The sequence below is a fragment of the Centroberyx affinis genome, unplaced genomic scaffold (assembly GCF_046629955.1).
Source record: "Centroberyx affinis isolate AG114_WGS23_722 - 3 ecotype Tasmania unplaced genomic scaffold, CSIRO-AGI_Caff_v1 ptg004902l_1, whole genome shotgun sequence".
NCBI classification, from domain to species: Eukaryota; Metazoa; Chordata; class Actinopteri; order Beryciformes; family Berycidae; genus Centroberyx; species Centroberyx affinis.
In genome coordinates this window covers 13364-33062 of record NW_027282404.1, presented here as the reverse complement: position 1 = coordinate 33062, position 19699 = coordinate 13364, and the positions used below count along the sequence as shown (strand labels likewise).

General features: G+C 42.1%; 1 protein-coding gene across 3 annotated transcripts; it reads right to left on the bottom strand.

Moving 5' to 3' along the window:
* Positions 1-642: 642 nt before the first annotated feature.
* Positions 643-18271, bottom strand: elovl1b (ELOVL fatty acid elongase 1b). 3 transcript variants are annotated; one of them, XM_071545387.1, is made up of 10 exons: positions 18164-18261; positions 8254-8348; positions 6416-6556; positions 3889-3978; positions 3584-3774; positions 3359-3439; positions 3196-3252; positions 2977-3082; positions 2396-2532; positions 643-1497 (listed from the first exon to the last, which is right to left on the bottom strand). In XM_071545387.1, the coding sequence occupies exons 4-10, from the start codon at positions 3947-3949 to the stop codon at positions 1159-1161; spliced, it is 972 nt and encodes a 323-aa protein (XP_071401488.1). In that variant the 5' UTR covers positions 3950-3978; positions 6416-6556; positions 8254-8348; positions 18164-18261; the 3' UTR covers positions 643-1158. The 3 variants fall into 3 exon arrangements, with proteins under 3 accessions (XP_071401488.1, XP_071401487.1, XP_071401486.1); XM_071545386.1 differs by lacking the exon at positions 6416-6556; XM_071545385.1 differs by lacking the exons at positions 6416-6556; positions 8254-8348 and having other exon boundaries at positions 18164-18271.
* Positions 18272-19699: the final 1428 nt, after the last annotated feature.

Genomic DNA, 19699 nt, shown 5'->3' with positions numbered 1-19699 from the left:
AAAAGAGAATTTAATTTCCTGCCCTTAATATCCATATCCTTTAGCAATGTTTGAAAGGTGGACAGTTATAGTTGCTGTCAAGGGATGTTGCAATGGAGAGAAGGCTGTAACTTGAGTCAGGAGAGGTTATGACTATTTTACATATCAGTGATTCTGTAATCACTTGGCTTATACCCATTATCAGATTGAATGGGTGTGAAAGACACAATTTGACGTCATTCTGAGTGAAACAATAACACATTTTTAACAGATTAACCCTGAACCTAGTCCCCTCTTCCCCGACTGTGTGGGGTGGGTGTAGATCCGGCCTGAAGGGCGCTTGCTCCGTGCCTCTTCCGATGCATCTCTTTAAACAAAGCAGAATGGGTCTCTTGTTTACCTCCTACATGCTCTACATACTTCAGATAGCCAAGAAACAGTACAGGCAATCAGCGCAAATACATTCATTCGTAGTTGCAATAGAGCACTTTGTCAGCCAAGTCTTTCCCAAAGACTTTAAATGAAGACGACTTTTACTGAAAGTATCCATCAGATCAGAGCAAAGTTGATTTGCTCAAATGTGTGCGTACATATGTAAGCATCATTCATTTTGCAAGTTACCGAAAATATCTCTCAGATGCAAAAGGTAAGACAAAGTACTTTAAAATTGAATTTATTGGCATTTTAATTTTAAATACACAATGTAACAAAATTTAGAAAGTCTAAAGCATACCAATACAATTAGTTTTTTTGGTGGTAAAACTATTTACAAAAGGCATATTCAAGTTTGATAGAAACTGTACAGTCATCTGTCCACAGCGGGGACATGGGGGTCAGGTAAGTATTAAGGCAAGTGGGGTATGTATTCACATGGGTATGCAACCATGGGCATATTGACTCATGAGGTTGTTGGCAACATCAGTGAAGATAACATTATGTCAAAACATCTTCTCTTCATACATCATGTTCCATAGATGGTTTCCCAATTCAAACAAACAAGAAATTAACAAAACAACCGAATGTGGGACCCCAACTGTGGAAATCATTGACCATGTCATTTCCCCATGTTTTGAAAATGAAAAACTGGAAAAGAAACACAGCCAAAATAATCTTTGGAATCAATAGTAGTTTTTGCAGGCTCACGCGGTCATGCATCTTGGGTGTTTCCATCCAAAGACCCTAGGCCTTCTTCATCTTGCCCATATGGGAGCTGCTGTTCTCGTGGTGGGTAGAGCCGTTGCTGGTGCCATTGGTGGCCCCATGCTTGATACCATTGCTGGTGCCAGTCTCATGGTGCTTGCCGTTGGTGCACACCGTGTTGCCGTTCAGGCTTGGCTTAATGTCCTGCTTTGGCAACCGCTTACCCTTAACGTAAGCCTGGACCCAGAAATTGGAGAAGAGTACAAAGAAGAAGGTTCCGTACATCCAGATGAGGTGGATGATGATGGGGAACTGGTAGTCGCAGCTGTCCATGAAATAATACTGGGTAGCGTGAAGAGATACCAAGACAAACTGGGTCTGTTGGGTAGAAATCAGTAAAGTATTTACTATAAATGTACAGGAATTTGTCTGAGTGACATATATACGCTCAACATACTTTGCAGATCAGCTAGAGCTGCCGCGGTTATCGCATTACCGGTAAGCTGATCACCGCTTCACCGCTGTTTTTTTTTATTTTTTTTATTTTAGGCCTATTGTTTATGTTCCAATTTTGCTTGTAAAAGTTATATGCAATACTACTTTTTTAAATAATAATTATTATTATTATAATTGTGTAGCCTATTTTTTTCATGTCATGTGTTCGAAAGTGTCCACTCACAGTTAACGTTCTGATCGGAGAACGTGCCACCCAGAGCGTGCTTTGCTACTATTGGCTGTTTCGCTTCAAATTAGGCTTAAAACATGGATCTTGTAGCGAGACCCAACCTTACTTCTCCTGTTTGGGAACATTTTGGCTTTGAGCCCGATGAAGAGGGAAAGCCAAAGAATTTGGATGAGGCAGTGTGCTGCATTTGCAGCAAGAAAATCAACGGCATGTGAGGAAACACGACAAATCTAGCATCGCATCTTAGGACCACTCATCGCCCGTTATACGATGCAATGAAAGGCACCCCATCTACCTCGGGAGGTACCGGCTCGGCACTACGTCAGTTAGGAGTCTCCGAGGCATTTGCCAGAGTGACTAAATACAACCGGGACAGCAACAAGTGGTGAGCACTTACAACAACTGTAACACTGTTCTGAGGTTGTTGTTTTTTTTTTTATGGCGGTTGACGGTTTGAATGGCTTCGCTAATTTGTGCGGTAAGGAAAAAATCAATACCGCGGCAGCTCTAAGATCAGCCATCAGACAGGATGAAGTCTAACTCAGTACTGATAAATGAGCAACAAAGGAAGCTGCACAAGGCTAAACGTACCAGCTGAATGGCAGTCATGTATTTCTTCCACCACAGGAACTTCTGGAAGCGTGGTCCAGCAGCAGAAAGGCCATAGTAGAAGTACATGATGATGTGGACGGTGGAATTCACCATGGCATGGAAAGATCCCATTCCGCCTGGGGGATTCACAAACATTAGACAAACCCTGACCACAGTGTAACCAAAGAACACCTGTCCTTACAAGGAGTCAAGAATGCAAAGGCCATAGAGGTTAATGGTTGATAATGGAGTTCCTCTTTGCTACTCAATTACTCCAATACTCTGGGTTAATAATTTCCTCATGACTGTGCAGGCTACCTGTGAAGCACTGAATTCTGTGCAATGTTCCCGGAAGGGCTCGTAAATAAGAGGAAAGGGGAAAGAAAGGGAAAAAAGGAAGATGTTGTAGTTGACTGTTTTGGTCTGCAGACTTTCCAAGACACACAAGATAGATAGGCAGGATGAAATATCACCTAAAGATTTGATCAGCTATATTCAACACCTTCGTACTGATTTTGCCCCCCATTAATAATTTTCTTAGAACTCTTTGACAACTCAAGATGTCATCAATGTACACTCACCAGGAGCATAGCCAACTCCCCACCACCAAGTCCAAGGCATGAGGGAATGGTGGAAGATGTGTAGGAAGGTGATCTGACCGTGCTTCTTCCTCAACACAAAGAAGATCTGACCCAGAGAAAGGATATGTTTGAATTAAAGAGTGGTTGTTAACCTGAATTTCCCCAAGGGGATCAATAAAGTGCCATCTTATCTTATCTTAAAATAACCAGTGGCCTTACCGTGTCCATAAGTTCAATTATTTTGGAAAACCAGAACAGCCAAGCCACCCGGACCATCTAGAGAAGACCATACGGACTTGTGAGCGAGTTAACGTGTAACAGTGCAGAGTTAACCAGTGCAGAGTCATTTAAATGATGCAGAAATGAGTGGGGGGGAACTTACTCGTAGTGCTTCAGGGCTGTCAGAGGTATCAACGGCATCACATTGCCAGGTATACGTTGTGGTCCAACCAGACATCAGGAACTAAGTAACAAGACAATGAACTTTAGCCACTTGGGGGATGTACAGTACTCTGAATTCAAGTTAGCAGTCATCGTTAAGGATAAGAAAATGCCAACACTAATCCTTCTTGGATCCTAGACAGTCTGGTTCATTCTGGTTTCCTACCTCATAGACGATGAGCGTCGACAGTGCCACAAGGGAAAAGTTGTAGACGATCATGGCTTCCTTTAGCTGGAAGGGCTTGCGATTGGCCATGATGCAAGGCCCAAGGTACAGTACAAAGAACAGGTAGCACAGCAATATTGCAGTCATAGGAACAGGACTCTGCATCAGTGGATATATCTTCAGCCGTGGGTCTAGGAGAAAAAAACAACCAAATTCTAGATAAATAACAAAAACATTAAACTGCACAGTGACAAGTATGCTTTTTGTATTTAGCCAGATATATCAGTTGGCAAGACAACACCTACCAATTCCCGCCAAGACATAGTCATAGATATCCATGACATGTGAGCTAATTTCCTGAAGCATTTTGGCCTTCTGGTATTGTCACCAATTACCTGTGGAGAAAGCAACATGAAATAAAGCCCACAGTTAGTTTGATCCAGTTATGGGACTAGTGGAAACATTTCTATGTTTGAGAAATGTTTCCACTAGTCCCATAACAACATTTTTAAACTGTAATTAAAAGAAGTTCAAAGTTCTTAACAAAAAAAGGTAATGCTCCAGTCAAATTTATTGGACGACTGCAAGATGCATTAGTTAGTTCAGCTACAAATATGGTAAGAAATATTCCTAGTGGAAACATTTTATGTTTGAGAAATGTTTCCACTAGTCCCATAACAACATTTTTAAACTGTAATTAAAAGAAGGGAAATACCACTCAATTCAAATTAAAATATGACAATAAATGGAGGATGGACTTCTTGGACATATGTTGTCTTCTCCATCCAGATGGCGTTTCTCTATTGTAGTCTTATTGGGTGTGGAAAGGAAACTTCAAATGTGCCATTCCCTGTTTCACATTTTTCTCCCCATTAATTTTCCATGGAGTCTTATATTTGCGTGCCAGTCTTGACTTTAAAACAACATTAAACTCAGAGATTCAGCAGCATTCCTCCTTTAAGAGTCACAAATTACAGAAATAGTTCTCACTAAAATAGAATCACATCTTTATTTCATGGCTTGTGACTTCCTAGTGATCACAAGTGACCAATGAATGCCTTGAAGGAGGTGCATTTTCTGGTGTTTCCTGATTCAGCAGGAGTGAAATGTAATTAGTGGGTAATACAGAATTGCGAGGCTAAGGGACAGAGCAGCTCATCCCTGTCCCGACAAACATCCTCAACAAAATCCCAGGATGCTTTGCCTCAGCTGCAGCCACTCATCAGACATGGCCTGATACTGGAGGGGAGGTGCTACAGCGAACTGGGAGGGCATCCCTCATCCCACAGAGGATGGCGGCACTCCATTGCCAAGGACTGCCAAGTACGGGAGCCAGGCCAAAAGTCAGAGCCACGGCAAGACACAATACCCTCTCTGCTCTTCTCCCCAAATGAACCCAACAGCGAGCAAAAAGGCAGATCAAAAAGGGACGTTTCTGGTCTTTGAACCTTTGAATTGAGAAACCTGCCTAACAAACATTCAAGCGTACAAACCCTGGCATGCATGAAATCAAAGTTCTTAACAAAAAAAGGTAACGCTCCAGCCAAATTTATTGGACGACTGCAAGATGCATTAGTTAGTTCAGCTACAAATATGGTGAGAAATATTCCATCAGTGGCTATGGTTTTCAGGCTTGGGCATTTCTAGTCTTCACAAAGGCTCACCATATCAGATGTCCACTATGTAAAGCGTAACCACAATGTAAAGGGACATGCAGGGTGCGGTCTCCTCTCACCACACTGGACCAAGAGGGACTCATTGTTCAATGTGCAATCTATAATCCTCAAGTTTTCACTGCCCAAGGACTAAAGAACAACCCTCCCTTAGCCAACGTAATTAAAAGCTAATAATACCATGTCCTGGAATGAGGCGCAGGAGAGTAGAGCTTAGGCAGGTGCTGTTGAGAAAATGGCAAAAAGTACAGAACGAAACCTTTCCATAAACAGGACAGTGTAGCAAAATCTTAATGGATAAACTGTCATCGACAATAATACATTTTAAAATCAATTTTGCTTGATCTGAGCTTAAGAATGGCAATTCTTGTGTGGCAGCACGACAATTTCGCAAAACGCTGTCTGTTGGCAAAAGATGTCAAATGGTATTGTTTCCTTGGGAATGTAGGAAACCAGATATGGGATTAAGTGTCTGGGGGAGGGGAGAGGAGTGTTGCATGGCAGCTAGCTTACAATGTCATAGAAATGACATTAACATGCTTCATTCATTCATTCAGTGTCTAACCACCTAACTGCAAACTTCAGCAGCTTACCCTACATGATAAAGTCATTACAGAATCTCTAACCTACACTGAATGTACCAAATATTCGGGACATCTTCCTGATGCTGAGTTGCAGCGTCTTTTGCACGATCCACAACTCAGTTCTCTCAAAGCTTATAAATCCTTCTCCGACTTGTCTGCTTCTCTTTGCAAAAAGGGATAATGGCTTTTACCTAGATTCACCTCATCGGCCTATTTCATAAAGTGTCAGTACTATTTTGTACATTCCTTGTATACTGGAGTCAAAACTGATGCCTGAAGGCAGGCTGAACACACCTACAAAAGAGAAGACAGATTATATCTCACAAACCGGACATTCCTCCTCCTTGCAGATATCTCCTGCACGGTTGTCCTTGTGATGAGGCATTCCAGCATTCCAGCCCAATGTGTATATAGGTGTCTGCCTCACCTACTCTCAACTTAATGTGCATTTGCATCACAACTTTTTTATTGGAGTCCGTCTACATGCATATACAGGCCCCACTGTTTCACCACTAGTGCAAATGAGCATGTCGTTTCCATGACAGACCAAACAAGGCATTTCAGGAAACTCTTACACAAACAGCTGTGGTTCTTTTTGAACCGATGATGAGGCGTACTGGCGGGTGCGCCTCATATTTCAACATGAGCACCATCATGTCTCTGGTGAGAGCAAACATCAAGGTGCAGAGTCTGATATCAACCACGTCTGTCTTGTTCTGAGGAGAGGAGGCTGAAGTTAAGTTGATCAGGCGAGAAATTTTATTTTAGTTAAGAGTTACCAAGCTAAGGCTGAAGTATCAGGTTATACAGTGACCTTCAAAATAAATTGGTATTGGATGTATTTTTGGCTGTATGTTGAGGGTATTATCTGTATTGAATGGAGAGTTAAGGGAGTATTTAAAGCTACAATCGTCCCCAAATCACAAATTACATGGGTTATCCATTTTAACTTTGACAGTTTAGTTTTGTATCCGTGAGCAAGTTGGAGTTGAAGTTGTTCAATTGACTGGATAATAAATGTTGCAGACACCAAAATAGTGTCCAGAGTGGTAATATGATGTTAGTTCCACCATGAAATTAAGCTCATTTGGGTGTTGAACATTTTGACTATCTAAATCTTCAATTGTTCACTTTAAGGTGGATTTTCCTATTAAAGAATATTGTCCCCTAATAACACTGACAAGAGTGTGAGTGTCCAAGTTAGGGGAATAGTCTTGTGACCAAGACAAGTCTACCAAGAAAGGAAACAATATTTCCACATCCCAAGGCACCAAAGAAAATACCAGTTAAAAGAAAATGAAAATGAAGCCCATTCTAATCCAGCTTGGTGAAACCAGAAAACTTGCAATGGACTGGCCGAGCCACACGAACACACGGCAACAGTTTTACCACCGACTTTACTGCACTCACTGTTCTGACATTGCTGTGCAATCTCTCTGTGCATCTGGTTATCGCTGCAAACTCAAACACATGACGCCACATAGCTACTTCTAATCTCCACCCATTAAAGGCTTAAGTGTTATTGGCTCAAAATTTGGGCCAGTCGTGTAAAAGATGTCCTTGAGAGGATTCGTCATTGTGCAGTGGCTGCAAAGTCAGCAATACCAGTGACAGTTCCACAAGACGACTGTGGAATACAAGGAACTTCTCATTACTGTGAGAAGGGTCACTGTGCCGTCTCCATTTCCATGACACACAGCACAAAGCAACATTGCTGTAGACACATGACCACTTCAGCACGGTGCGATCATAAGACAACTACTTCAATCCCTGCTCAGGAGAAAATTACATCAACTTAGAGGGCTTGGCTATCTCTGTCCTACTTGTGCACACTAGTCTGTACTGAAAATACATTATTGATGTTTTACTGTTGGTACAATGGATTGAGTGACTGACAGAATTGACTGAGCCAACACCTTCCACACACCAAGTCGGGCCACCCCTACCCATTCATCTGTAGCACCATGACAACAAGGTGGCTGGTTTATAACTCCCGAGGAGATATAGTACAGTGGAGAGGGAGGGGGAACATTTGCTATGAGCGCCATGTCAATGAATCATAGGGATGGAAAAAGGGAGCTCACGCGGTAGGAGTTAATGATGAACAAACTGGAACAGAGATGACAAAAAAAAACATCCACCGGGACAGAACAGCGACCATAAACCCATTAGTCAAACACACAGTAAAGCATCCGTTATAAAAAGGAGTGCCAGGAGGACACTTTAACAGGACGACCCGGGATTTTCTGTCAAACACCACCAGCTCTTGAGAAAAGAACAGAAACCTTCCCTGAGGAAAGAAGTTGAAACCACCAAACCTGTGCTTGAAAATCCACAGGCTCAACAAGTGGGCCAACTTGAGACCCGAGTTAGTTTGCCAAGTTTTCCCTCTATAAAACATTGAACGACTTACCTTGTTGTGACTAGATTTGTCCCCTTCAATCATCAAAAGCCAGTGAGTGCCAGGGTGGACTCCTGTTTCACAGCAGGGCAAAGCCTCTCCGTAAACTAAACAGGCCGAAGCGGCAGCAGCAAAGAGGGAAAAGCAGAGCGAGGAGAGAGAGAGAGAGAGAGAGAGATGGGGAAAGGGAATGAGAGAGTAAACTGACAAAGTGTGACTGGTACTGCAGTCCTCCAAGTCCCCACCCTCCCTGACTCACACAGTGGATGAATAACTAGCTCAGAGAAAGAGAGGGAGGGAAAGAGGTTGAGCAAGAGAGAGAGAGAGTACTGTGTGTAAGCGAGCGCCGACGAGTGCAGGCAGGGTGAGAGTGAGCGAGGGCGAGCGAGAGAGAGAGGGAGAGAGCTGGCCCTCGTTTCAACTTGCGCTGCAAAAAAAATAAAAAAATAAAAAGATGGTAGGTGACAGGCTAATTGGTGACTGCTGCCCTAATCCCAACAAGAGTGCATTTCCCCCTTGACCCTCTCGCTCACACCCTCCACCCACCTCACTGAAACACACACACACACACACACACACACACACACACACACACACACACACACACGTACATACACACGACTGTGGAGTTGCCCTGTAGGCTTCACAGTGGCGGGCTGATAATATTATTCAGCAGCGGGCGAGAAATCAGTGGCGACTCTGTTATCATGAAGGGGGCCATTGTTATGCCTCGACCAGCTCTCTACCCCAGCCAACACCCATAAAGCAAAACTAGCATCCATTTCTCTCTCCCCATCTACTGGGACAGTCACTGTCATGTCTAAAACGGCAGAAACAAGTCAAGGAGCAGCTGCAAATTATGTGTTTGTTTCAACCTGTTCAGTGTTTCTTTTACTGTGTGAAGAGAGCCAGAAGGGTGGGGTTTACCACACAGAGATCATGCAGGTAGACAGCATCAGCCAAAACCACAAGCCAGAAAAGTAAACTAAAATGCCTTTCAAATGCTTTCCTATGATTTTTGAAACTTGCTGGGCCTTGCATTGTCCAACTGGCACCTAAGTAGCTATTTTAAAACAATTTACTATTAAATACCAATTACTATTAAATAAATATTTGGCCCATGCTTACCTCAGATACTCCAAAGACAGCAAATATAGGCTACATATCCAGCTGCTAACCAAATATGAGCACAAGACAGTGGTATTAAATGATGTTGCCAGCCTACCTGAAGGGAATCAAATATGCTTGAGCTATGGAGCTAGAAAGCATGATAAACCATCATAAAGCTTGATGTTTACTCAAGGCTGGGTGCTAGAGTTAATGGCAGGCAGTCACGGTTGCTACAGCGGGAAGGCAGTGACTCACACAATATAATGCTTAAGATTCTTCTGAGTATATTGTGCAAGTAGGTTTCCCTCCCCCTAATAGGAAATCACTTCCTCTGATCTCACTGACACACCCAGCTGTGCAAGGAGGAACAAAACATTGAGAGAACAGTTACAGTTGTAACATTTGCCCCTGACAAGGATTTGGCTGTTTGGCAGCTGGTGCATGGCCATAACAAAGAACAATACAGAGAAGTCCAGTAATCTTATTCTTATCTATTAATATGATTAGTTATTAGTGTTGAGGAAGAAATGGAAAAGTACCTGTACTAAGCAACTTTCCTATACGCTCACTTAATATGTAACCTTTGACCTATAATTAGACCTTAAGTGCCTAAAACTCAAGAATACTGAATCTGCTTCACCATTATAAGATTAAAGGATAAGGCTGGTGTTTTTTAATGCATCGCTTACCATCAACAAATCCTATGAAAATAACAAAATCAGCAAGGATTTTGTTTTGCCAACAAGTCTTGTCCATGTAGCCGGTGCCCAATGCAGCCATGTCCCAGCAGCCACAGAACTCCATTGTATTCAAAAAACGATTAAAAACACGTCAAAGAGCCATGCCATTGCTCTGGGCAGCATATTTCATCATCGTGATGCACCGGACCAGCCGACTTTTTCCTCAAACAACTTAATAAGCCGGCTGTAAACACGTTTGTGATCTCAGGAAAGTAGTTCCATAGCACCGAAAATAGTCCCTGGCGTAATGAAGAATTTGTTCCCATTTGAATTAAATTGGTAATAACTACAACAGCCTGACTTTTCATGGTAACAGTTAGCAATTTTTAAAATTGAAACTATGTCTTTGTGAGCTGTATTTCAAGGTTTTTAGGTTACAGTTGGAGCCAATGACTTCCAGGTTGACGGCTAAAAACGGTACGTGGGAAGTCAGAAAGTAACGGGAGTAGAGCAAACGCATTGTTGATTTTGTTATTTTCATAGGATTTGTTGACGGTAAGCAATGCATTAAAAAACACCAGCCTTATCCTTTAAACTTGTGTGTTTCTCACGGAACTGTGAGCTTGGTGTGTGCAAATTCTCACCTCCTTAAAAGTGCTAGAACTATAATTATCATTGGTTGTTCAGTCTTGTTCATATGGCCTTATACTTTTTGACCAATAGCTTTACTATATTCTATCTGTATTAACATAATCATGAATATTCAACACTATAAAACTCTGTGTAGCCATCCAGATTTTGAGTTCCTTGGCTCCCAACCTGCAGATTGAATAAACTTGTTAAACTGCCACTCTCTCATCCTGAGTTTTCTTCCATATTAGTCATCAACACAGTGTTTTAATAGTATGCAAAATTTCCAAGATCCAAGTCATATCATGCTGCAGTCTGCAATCTGTCAGGCAGTGTGCACTCTGGCAGACTAATACATGAGTAAAAACAAACAGAAATTAAGTCTAGTACAAATTGTCATTGCTATTAAAAGTATCTTCCTCTGATGTTAAACCAAAATTAGGTTTTGACCAAGCTGGCGACCCAACTTGGCATTTTAACCTTTGACATTCTTCTTCTGCTGCAGCAACTGAAAGCATTGCCAGGTGATCTTGTCATGGTAAATAACCTATTGTTGCACTGTATCTCTGACCGGACTGAGCTGGTTTTACCTGCCCCACGTGGGAGGGGGGAGGGGGTGGTGTGTGTGTGTGTGTGTAGGGGTATAGTGATGGCAGCTCTCCAGCACATCTTAGCCCCTCCTCCAAGATACCAAAACATGTCTTGCTAGAAAATAGATCATCTTGCTCTGCTGTAGTCTCTGACAGTGCCATTTCAAAAATGATAGTAATCCTGACCAACACCCCGTCCCATCTGGCAAAATAAGCAACATGACAAAGTGAAGATGGAAGGATGAGGAAATGTCAGATTGGTTCAGTTGATCATTATCAAAATGCCAATGAGTGACTCAAGAAGGATCCAACAAAGCAAAACTAAGCTAGGCATGAGTAGAGTATTCAACCTAGAATCTATTAGAAAAAAGAGTTACAAGTGCTTCATAACAAAAGCCAATAAAAACAAAACTGCCAGAGACAAGAGACTTGTTCTAGTTATACCCCGTTGCTTCCAGGTACACTGCTTAACAAAATGCAACTCCCCATTCCAGACTAAAGTTCAGTGCATCACACATGCGACCACTCATCCACAGCCTCAGGTTCACCTCGCAATGCATACTACAGGGCTCAGGCATTGTGGCTTTAAAGTGGGTCTGACATCTATTGACACGGCTTAATACTGAATTATTGATAATCATAGTGAATCACACCCACTTCGCTGTTGTATGGCCTGTTGACCTGGAGAGTGTTAAGTTAGAAAGTGTGTATGCAGCAGATGCATAAGTGCGGTAAAGCACAAGTCTCCCAGAATTTCCCCCAGCATGCCACACTCTGGTGTGAGGAGTCTGGCTCAGCTGTGAAGGCAAATCCACTCAGCTCAAGCTATGCAATGTGAAAAATATCTAGTGCAATAGGATTATATATATTATGGTAAGAAACCCCATGGGGGAAGCACTGACTTCAGAAGTGCAGGGTGACGTACTGATGAAGCTAAGGTCTAGGGTGTATTTCAATTAAAGTTTACAGTTTTTTTTCTTGCTTCTGCTCAGAGCCAACACCATTCTGGACAAAAGAGTTTTCTCAGGTCAAGTTTACAAAGCATAGCCGAGTTTATTTTAGTCCCTTGCATTCATAATCTTTAAAACAAGCATGACATAGTTTACTGTAAATCTTGCATGACAACGTCTATCTGCATACACCATCAAATACGAATAATGAATGTCTGGGATACACATATAGGCTATACATTACATAAATGAGTACTAGTCCCAAAGGGCAATAACCCACATTCCAATCAAGCCAGCAGGATGACAAATTCACTCAGCAGAAAGAGAGGCGTTAGTCACGGTATATTTCCAAGATAGATGGGCTGCGGTGACAGCACCATCACCCATCCTCAGCCGACCACCTCTCTCCTCCTCCTCCAGATACTTCTGACAGAACTGTGAGATGACAACCAAGATAAAACAGGTTTTATTCAAAAACAAGCATGTCTCATTCCAGGACTCGTGTCGCCGCATCGTTATCTGAGACACAAAAAGAGTCACAACCGGACATCCCCATCTCATGCTCATGTATGACCTTTGGCATATTTGTGGCATGAGAAATGAACACCAATGTCTGGTATGATAGCATGAGCATGGCGTATCCTGAAAACACCTCATCATGACTAGACCTTATCATGCCAATCAATAGTGAAACTTGGCCATGAACGATTAAATGAGGCAACAGATTAAGAAAACAAACTTGAGAACCCAAACTGCTGAAGAGGCAGTACCTGATAAACATCCCCCCTCAGCGTAGGAATGTGGCTGAACTTGCACTGACATGTTTACACCACCTTCCCCTCGCTGTATTTGGGTGACAGTGGAGGAACGGGGGCGGGGGGGGGAGGGGGGGGGCAGCAATACAACCCCTACCTGCAGGTATTCAGACAAGGCCGACCTCTCCCTGCATATCCAACACTGGTCTCATTCTCTGCAACCCCCTCCCCACTCCTCCCCGTCCCGTCTACAGGTCTCCGATTTCTGGAACTTTCCACAGACAACACGGTGCATTTTGCAGCAATGGACTGCATGTTTTTGAATGAGCTCAGCCTAATGCACATGGAGGAACGACTGCAGCTCAGCAAGTGCGGGCAGTGGCAGGTAAAGTTAATCCATATGCCAGTATCCATCAGCCAGTGTCCACATGTTGAGGTGTAATGGAGGGAGGGAACCACCCTAGGATGAGCCATTAGTTTCAAACACTTAATACCCCCCCCACACACACACATACACACACCAACGACCAAAATGAAATAGGCAAACCATCAACAAACCAACTGCAGACTAGATATATGGGACAAGTAAAGCAGACTTGGTAGACAGGTTGGGATGATGCAACACTTTGCCATGATTGGAATGATATTTCAATGTCTGTTAGGAATGTCTACAGAGTATGTCAAGAACTTCAATGTGTTCGTTAAATTATGCAATGTTTACAAGCTAGGGTTGTCAAAAGTATCGATATTTCGATAAGTATCGATACTAAAAATTTGAAACGGATACAATACTCATCTGCAACAGTATCGATACCAGCAGTATAAGTTCACTCCCCTCAATAAAAAAAGAGCAAATCATGACGGCGATCGACACCTGTCAATCAAAAAATGTGTTGTTTGATCTCAGACAACTTTAAAATATTGTTTTCATGTTAAATTATATATTTTAACATATATTATATATATATTTTCCCGTGGTATCGAAAATGGTATCGCATATCGATATTTTCCTGGGTATTGTATCAAAGTTAGAAATTCTAGTATCGTGACAACCCTATTACAAGCTGTTAAATAAGAACAATTGATGAAGTCTGGTGAAGTCTTCATGGGGTTCATTCGGGGTTGTCCCCAGTGCTGGTGTGTGTTTACACCTTTTTCCATTCTTAACTACACACCCAACCTTGTTTTGCCACTCTTCCAGGCATGCTGGTCCACACACACAGCAATCTCACTGGATTCATCACGAGACACTTAAGGTCATACAAGGGCTGGCGCTCAACTAAACCTAAACACTAGCCCACGTGGCTAAATTAAACAACACTGAATTAAAGTAAGCAGTCGTCCTCAAGTTATTGTTGACAATCTAATGCCACTGCATATACATTCACTGCTGTATTACATTCAAGAAACTGGCCTTACATTGTTTACGTTTGTTTAAAAGGGGGAATAACACCAGGTTTCAGCTTTTTACCATGTTTTTATGCCTGATCTGTAACAGTGCACATTCAACACCACCTGCCATTTACAGGTGAATAACTCTGCAGAGATGAAGAGGAATTACAATGCTCACTACCCAGGACGATTTTCTGGTTTGGAACTACTGTATAGTTGTAGCCAAAACTAAAAATTCATTTGTTTATACAATTTTAAACAGTGTATGAGTAATATATGCTAGTCTCCCATCCATGGTCAATGGAGCAACTCCAGGCTGTACATCTGTATGACATGAGTCCCACCTCTCTGGTTTTTAGCTTTATGAGTTGTACGTTTCGATAAATACTAACTGGACTCTACTAGGCCATAAGGGCAGAGTCGCATCCTTGAATTCAGTGTCATTTCCCTTTTCCAGCCATTGTACGGCTGCTTTAAAGCACCCACAGGAATTGACGAATCGAAAGTTAAGAGCAAAATAAAAACTGTCTCCTAAACCGCAACAAGCATGCGCTCCATCCAGAGAAAGCTGTGGACTCACCAAGAGAAGAACTAGGAACAAGGTTTATGATGTGCAAAGTTGCCTTGTACAGCCTTAAGTAGCTTCCATCCATCATAAGGGGAATGGATATATTTTAATCCTAAAAGATCAGAGCTATTGTAAGCTTTCAGTACACAATTCTTGGAACCAAAATTGCGAGAATTTGCTTTCATTGATTGATAAGATTTAAATGATTAATTCATTTTCATAAACAAAGGTATCATGGCCCCAAGTGAATTAAGTGAACACACAACTTTCAGATCCAAAGTTGAGCTCAACGGTTTCTGAGCCTGACGCCGTCATCATGAACCCACTGATCTCCATTACACACTATGGCCCTGTTTCACTAATCATTGAACAGGCCTTCCTTGACTTGCTCTTGGTACTTGGTGATGCGTAGCACCGTACGTCACTCAAGTGGGAGCAGAGCAGGGGGCGGAGTCCGAGTGGGGAGCAGGGTGTTTGAAAAGGAATGCACTTGCCTTTAAGCAGGCATATTAATCAATAATAACAGCAATAACAGTAATAATATTACACAGGGCAATGAGTTATACAATACCACAGATGAGTTAATTTCATCAATTTAATTTAATTTCAATAAGTATAAATCCTCTAAATATTGTTTGTTTATTTATACTTGTATATTGCTTGATCCGCCACGGTGGGTCCTGTAAATGATCGCAATGCATTGTGGGCAAGATGCACTCCTGTCGACATCGTTGTTGACTCACTCCCTCAGCCCTCGAAAGGTCGATCTCAGAAAGTTCACTTGAGTACTGAAACTGGTAAGTTGGTGGCAGGTATTCCCCAAGGGGAAGTGGTAAGGGGAAGTTAGGGTGAGTTAAAACGACTAACGAAACAGCACCAATAAATCTGTCAATGTGCAAACATACTGGTGAACCTTGAAGTAGAGCAGACCTAGAGAAGTCTAGTTTACAATTTCTGCCTGATGACATATTTTAGATGAATGATGAAACTTTAATAGCACATATTTAAAGACAACTTTCCACAACATTTATAAAAGTCGGTGGGATTAGGCAAGTTTGGCGTTGTCACAAAAAAAAGATGAATAAAGCCACTGTGTGCAGGTTCAAAATATAGATCTAGGCCTTACTGGCTCCTCCATGAAACTGTTGCAGCTTGTGCTTCAGTAAACTGACTCATTTAAATCGATGTGGCAGGAGCTGGTTCTTGACTCGAGTCGCTGAAACACCAGAGCGGCTGGGAAAATGCGGTCAGGGAAAGTGAATGACTAACAGTCTCCTCTACCTAGCCAAGCACTTCACCCCACACAACTCTACTAGAGCCGCTCAGTGACTAACAGAAGAAGTTGTGGTTGTGATTGTGGTGAACGGGGTGAATGTGCAGTGTGGGTGCAGAACAGGGCATCGCGTACAAAGACCATGCATGCTCAAAAACATCCATCTTAACATCAATTAGTCTCATATTCAGCCTTCAAATCTTATTTTTCTTAAACAAAGAATAAAAAAAAAACAAGAATTCTGCCAATGAGGTGAGATAATTCCACTTGTTTCCCATGCAGTTTCAATTTTCTATAAATTAGTGTCATTATCTCTATTATTATTGTCAGAATAAGGCAGATCACTGCACTACTATCAAGAACCCCCTACCCCATTGGCATATTTCTTCACTGGTTTAAAAAAATTACAATTTCAGGACTCAATAATGGACTAAATTACTTGTTAAGATGGAGATTTAAAGCTTCCCTGAGAAAATAAGATTAAAAGTGATCTTAAGAGCATTAAAAATTACCCTGTACACCAATTTTGTGTATTGGGTTCAACTTTATACACTTCTAACATCAGTTCTCCTCCTGCCTCAAATGTTAGTCATCCTTCGGAAAGGTTGTTGACATCGGGGGCTGATGAAGCGATAACCTGTGATACAGTTGCACCGCCTGATTTAATGTTTGCATTGGCATCAGAAATAAAACTGGGCTGGTGACCTTGAGGCCCTCTCTCTCTCTGTCCCGCAGCAGTTTCCTAGTAACCGCCCATGTTTACATATCTACACAGACTCAGCGATCCATAATCTAACTTAGGGCACCATCAGTTGGGAACAAAAGCATCAGTGAGGGCCAGCTAGAAGAAGACATTCAACATGCATGAATTAAAAGTGTGTTCAGTGACAAAATTAACTAAAAAGGGCAGATGTCCAAGTGCAATTCACATGGGAGCAAGGAGTTGAACCTGACTCCACTCTGGCTGGCAGTCAATGAGCTCTTCCACAGCTTTCTATGGTTTTTGGGCAGAGTTACAACATTTGTGCTAATAGGTCTTGTCTAAGTTTCAATTTTGAGATAGGCATCAGTTAGTCTACAAGGGCGAGACTGTAACTACAAAACCTGTTATCACTATCTCTAAACAACTATAACATCATACTTATTGTACTTTTTAAACTCCAGTATGGTATATTGTCATGGATACTAGTATTATTGTTTTATTTTGCTGTGGTAGGCCTATGTGTATAGCCTATACTTCTAAAACTTGATACAGGATTACAATAGTTCTTTGCAAGGAATGGGTTAGCTTTCACAGTTCAGCTGTTTTGCACGCATACACCAATCTCTGCTCACATCTCTTCTATGGAGATGTACCACAACTAGGCTACAAGATATTAATCCACAGTTTACAGTCAAACTACCATCTGCCTCTACAGTGCAGGTACAATGCTGAGGGAGTCTGTCAATGCGTCCTTTGTCCGCAGCACAGGTGCAAAATGATGAGAGGCGGTCACATACAGTGAGAGTAACTCAACCAACAGTTACCAGCAACAACCAACAGTCCTGCAAAACAGCCTGTGAGTCTGAAAAAGCCTGATAGAGACGGAAATCATATCGGCAATAACACTTTTTTTTGGGGGGGGGGGGGGGGAATACATATTTTGGCACCGGAGCAAGCCAGCGGTGACGCACGCCTCACTTCTCAATTTCGGTAGGCTACATTAAAAGAAGCTACTGTACTACACTAAATTCACAGGCAAGGGTCACTGAAGCTTGTTATTTAAGTCTGAGTAGCTGTAACAACAGAAAAGGCATCAAAATGAAACCAAGATGCTGAACGAGCTCTCCGTTAACCCAGCAATCACATCACCTTCCGCAAACTGTCAAACGCGGTCCAGAAAAAAACGCACCTGAAGTTCCCCAGATGCTCCATGGCAACAACAAGTCAACAATATTTTTTTTTTTATGCCAACAGTCTCAGAAGATACTCACTTGAAATGAACTGGCGGAGACTTTCGAAAGCAGGTTGATGTGTGGCCTGGCGAGCGTTTGAAGTTACTCAGCTTCCTCTTCCTTTGCGTTGTGAAGACTTCCTGACCCGGACCCAGCCCTGTGATGGGGCTGGAAAAGGTGGAGTCATCCCCGCGCTGCGGTGCGCGAGCTGGTTGCCTCATATGGACGTAATCAGCTGATAGGATCGCCTTGGTCATCATCATCTGATTCCGTCCTTGGTCATCATCATCGATCCATAATCAATCAGTGCTTCGGGACCTTCTAGCAGACAGACTCAGCAGAACGCCGGTTATAACCGTTACTTAGCATCTTCTAAGTTGTTATAGGCTATTTCCTGTAACACAAGTGGCCAGTGGTGGGAAGATGGGGTTTCTTTTTCTTTCTTTCTTTCTTTCTTTCTTTCTTTCTTTCTCCCTCCCTCCCTTCCTTCATCCCTTCCTTCCTTCCTTCTTTCCTCCCTCCCTCCCTCCCTCCCTCTTGTGGGCACTGACATTAGATCTAGGAAGCATTTAAGCAAGTGTATTTCCAGTGTCAATAAGTGTCGATTTTTCATTTACAATTAGCTATCATCAATCAATAATCAATGAGTCCTACAGTACCTTCTAGCAGACTCAACAGGAAGTATAACAACTTAGAAGATGCTAAGTAACTGGCACTCTCAAGTTGTTATACTTCGAGTGGCCATGGTGGGAAGACAAGATTTTTCTTTCTGTCTTTCTTTCTTTCTTTCTTTCTCTCTTTTTGCTTCCTCCCTCCCTCTTGTGGGCACTGACATTCCAGGAAGCATTTAATCCAGTGTACACAGCAACATCTCCAGTGTCAATAAGTGTTGATTTTTCATTTACAATTAAGCTATTTGGTGTTGACAAATGTAGATTGAAGAGTTTTACTCACTGAGAGCTGATATGGATCTGAGACTGCTATTCAAATCTATCTAAAAGTTTTAAATTAACTCTGATGGGAGTGGAGTTACATAAACACTGGCATAGCGTTGATTATTACACCCTCAGTGTTAAATTAACCCTGATGATTTTGCTGTGTACATCTTATCAATGGATAATAATGTGATTATACTCAGAGCGTTGCCATATGCTTTAATAGCTTTTACGTTCCACCAGGCACACTCCAGGGGCCAGTTGCATAAAGCTAGTTTAAGACTAGTCTAAGCCTTAGACTGGTCTTAGATTCTCAGGTTGGACTAGTCTAATTGTTTGTCTGTTAATTAAATATTAAGACTGACTTATTTTGAGGTAGGAAAGCCACCTTCCCCCGTCTAATCTTGAGTTAAGAACATTGTTGCTGTGGCAACGAGTCGGCCTAACTGTCAGAGTGGGAAGTTTAAATACTGAAGCTGTTTCATACAAGATGGAAAATCTTTGGTTTTTGGAAAGAACCTGAAGAAGCGAGAGAGTCTTTAGAGAGAGAAACATTAGAGATCTACACAGCAGTAGTAGGAAGTAGTAGGAACAGGTCAATATAAGAGTCCACAGCAAGTCTGACTTAAGGTCACATTTA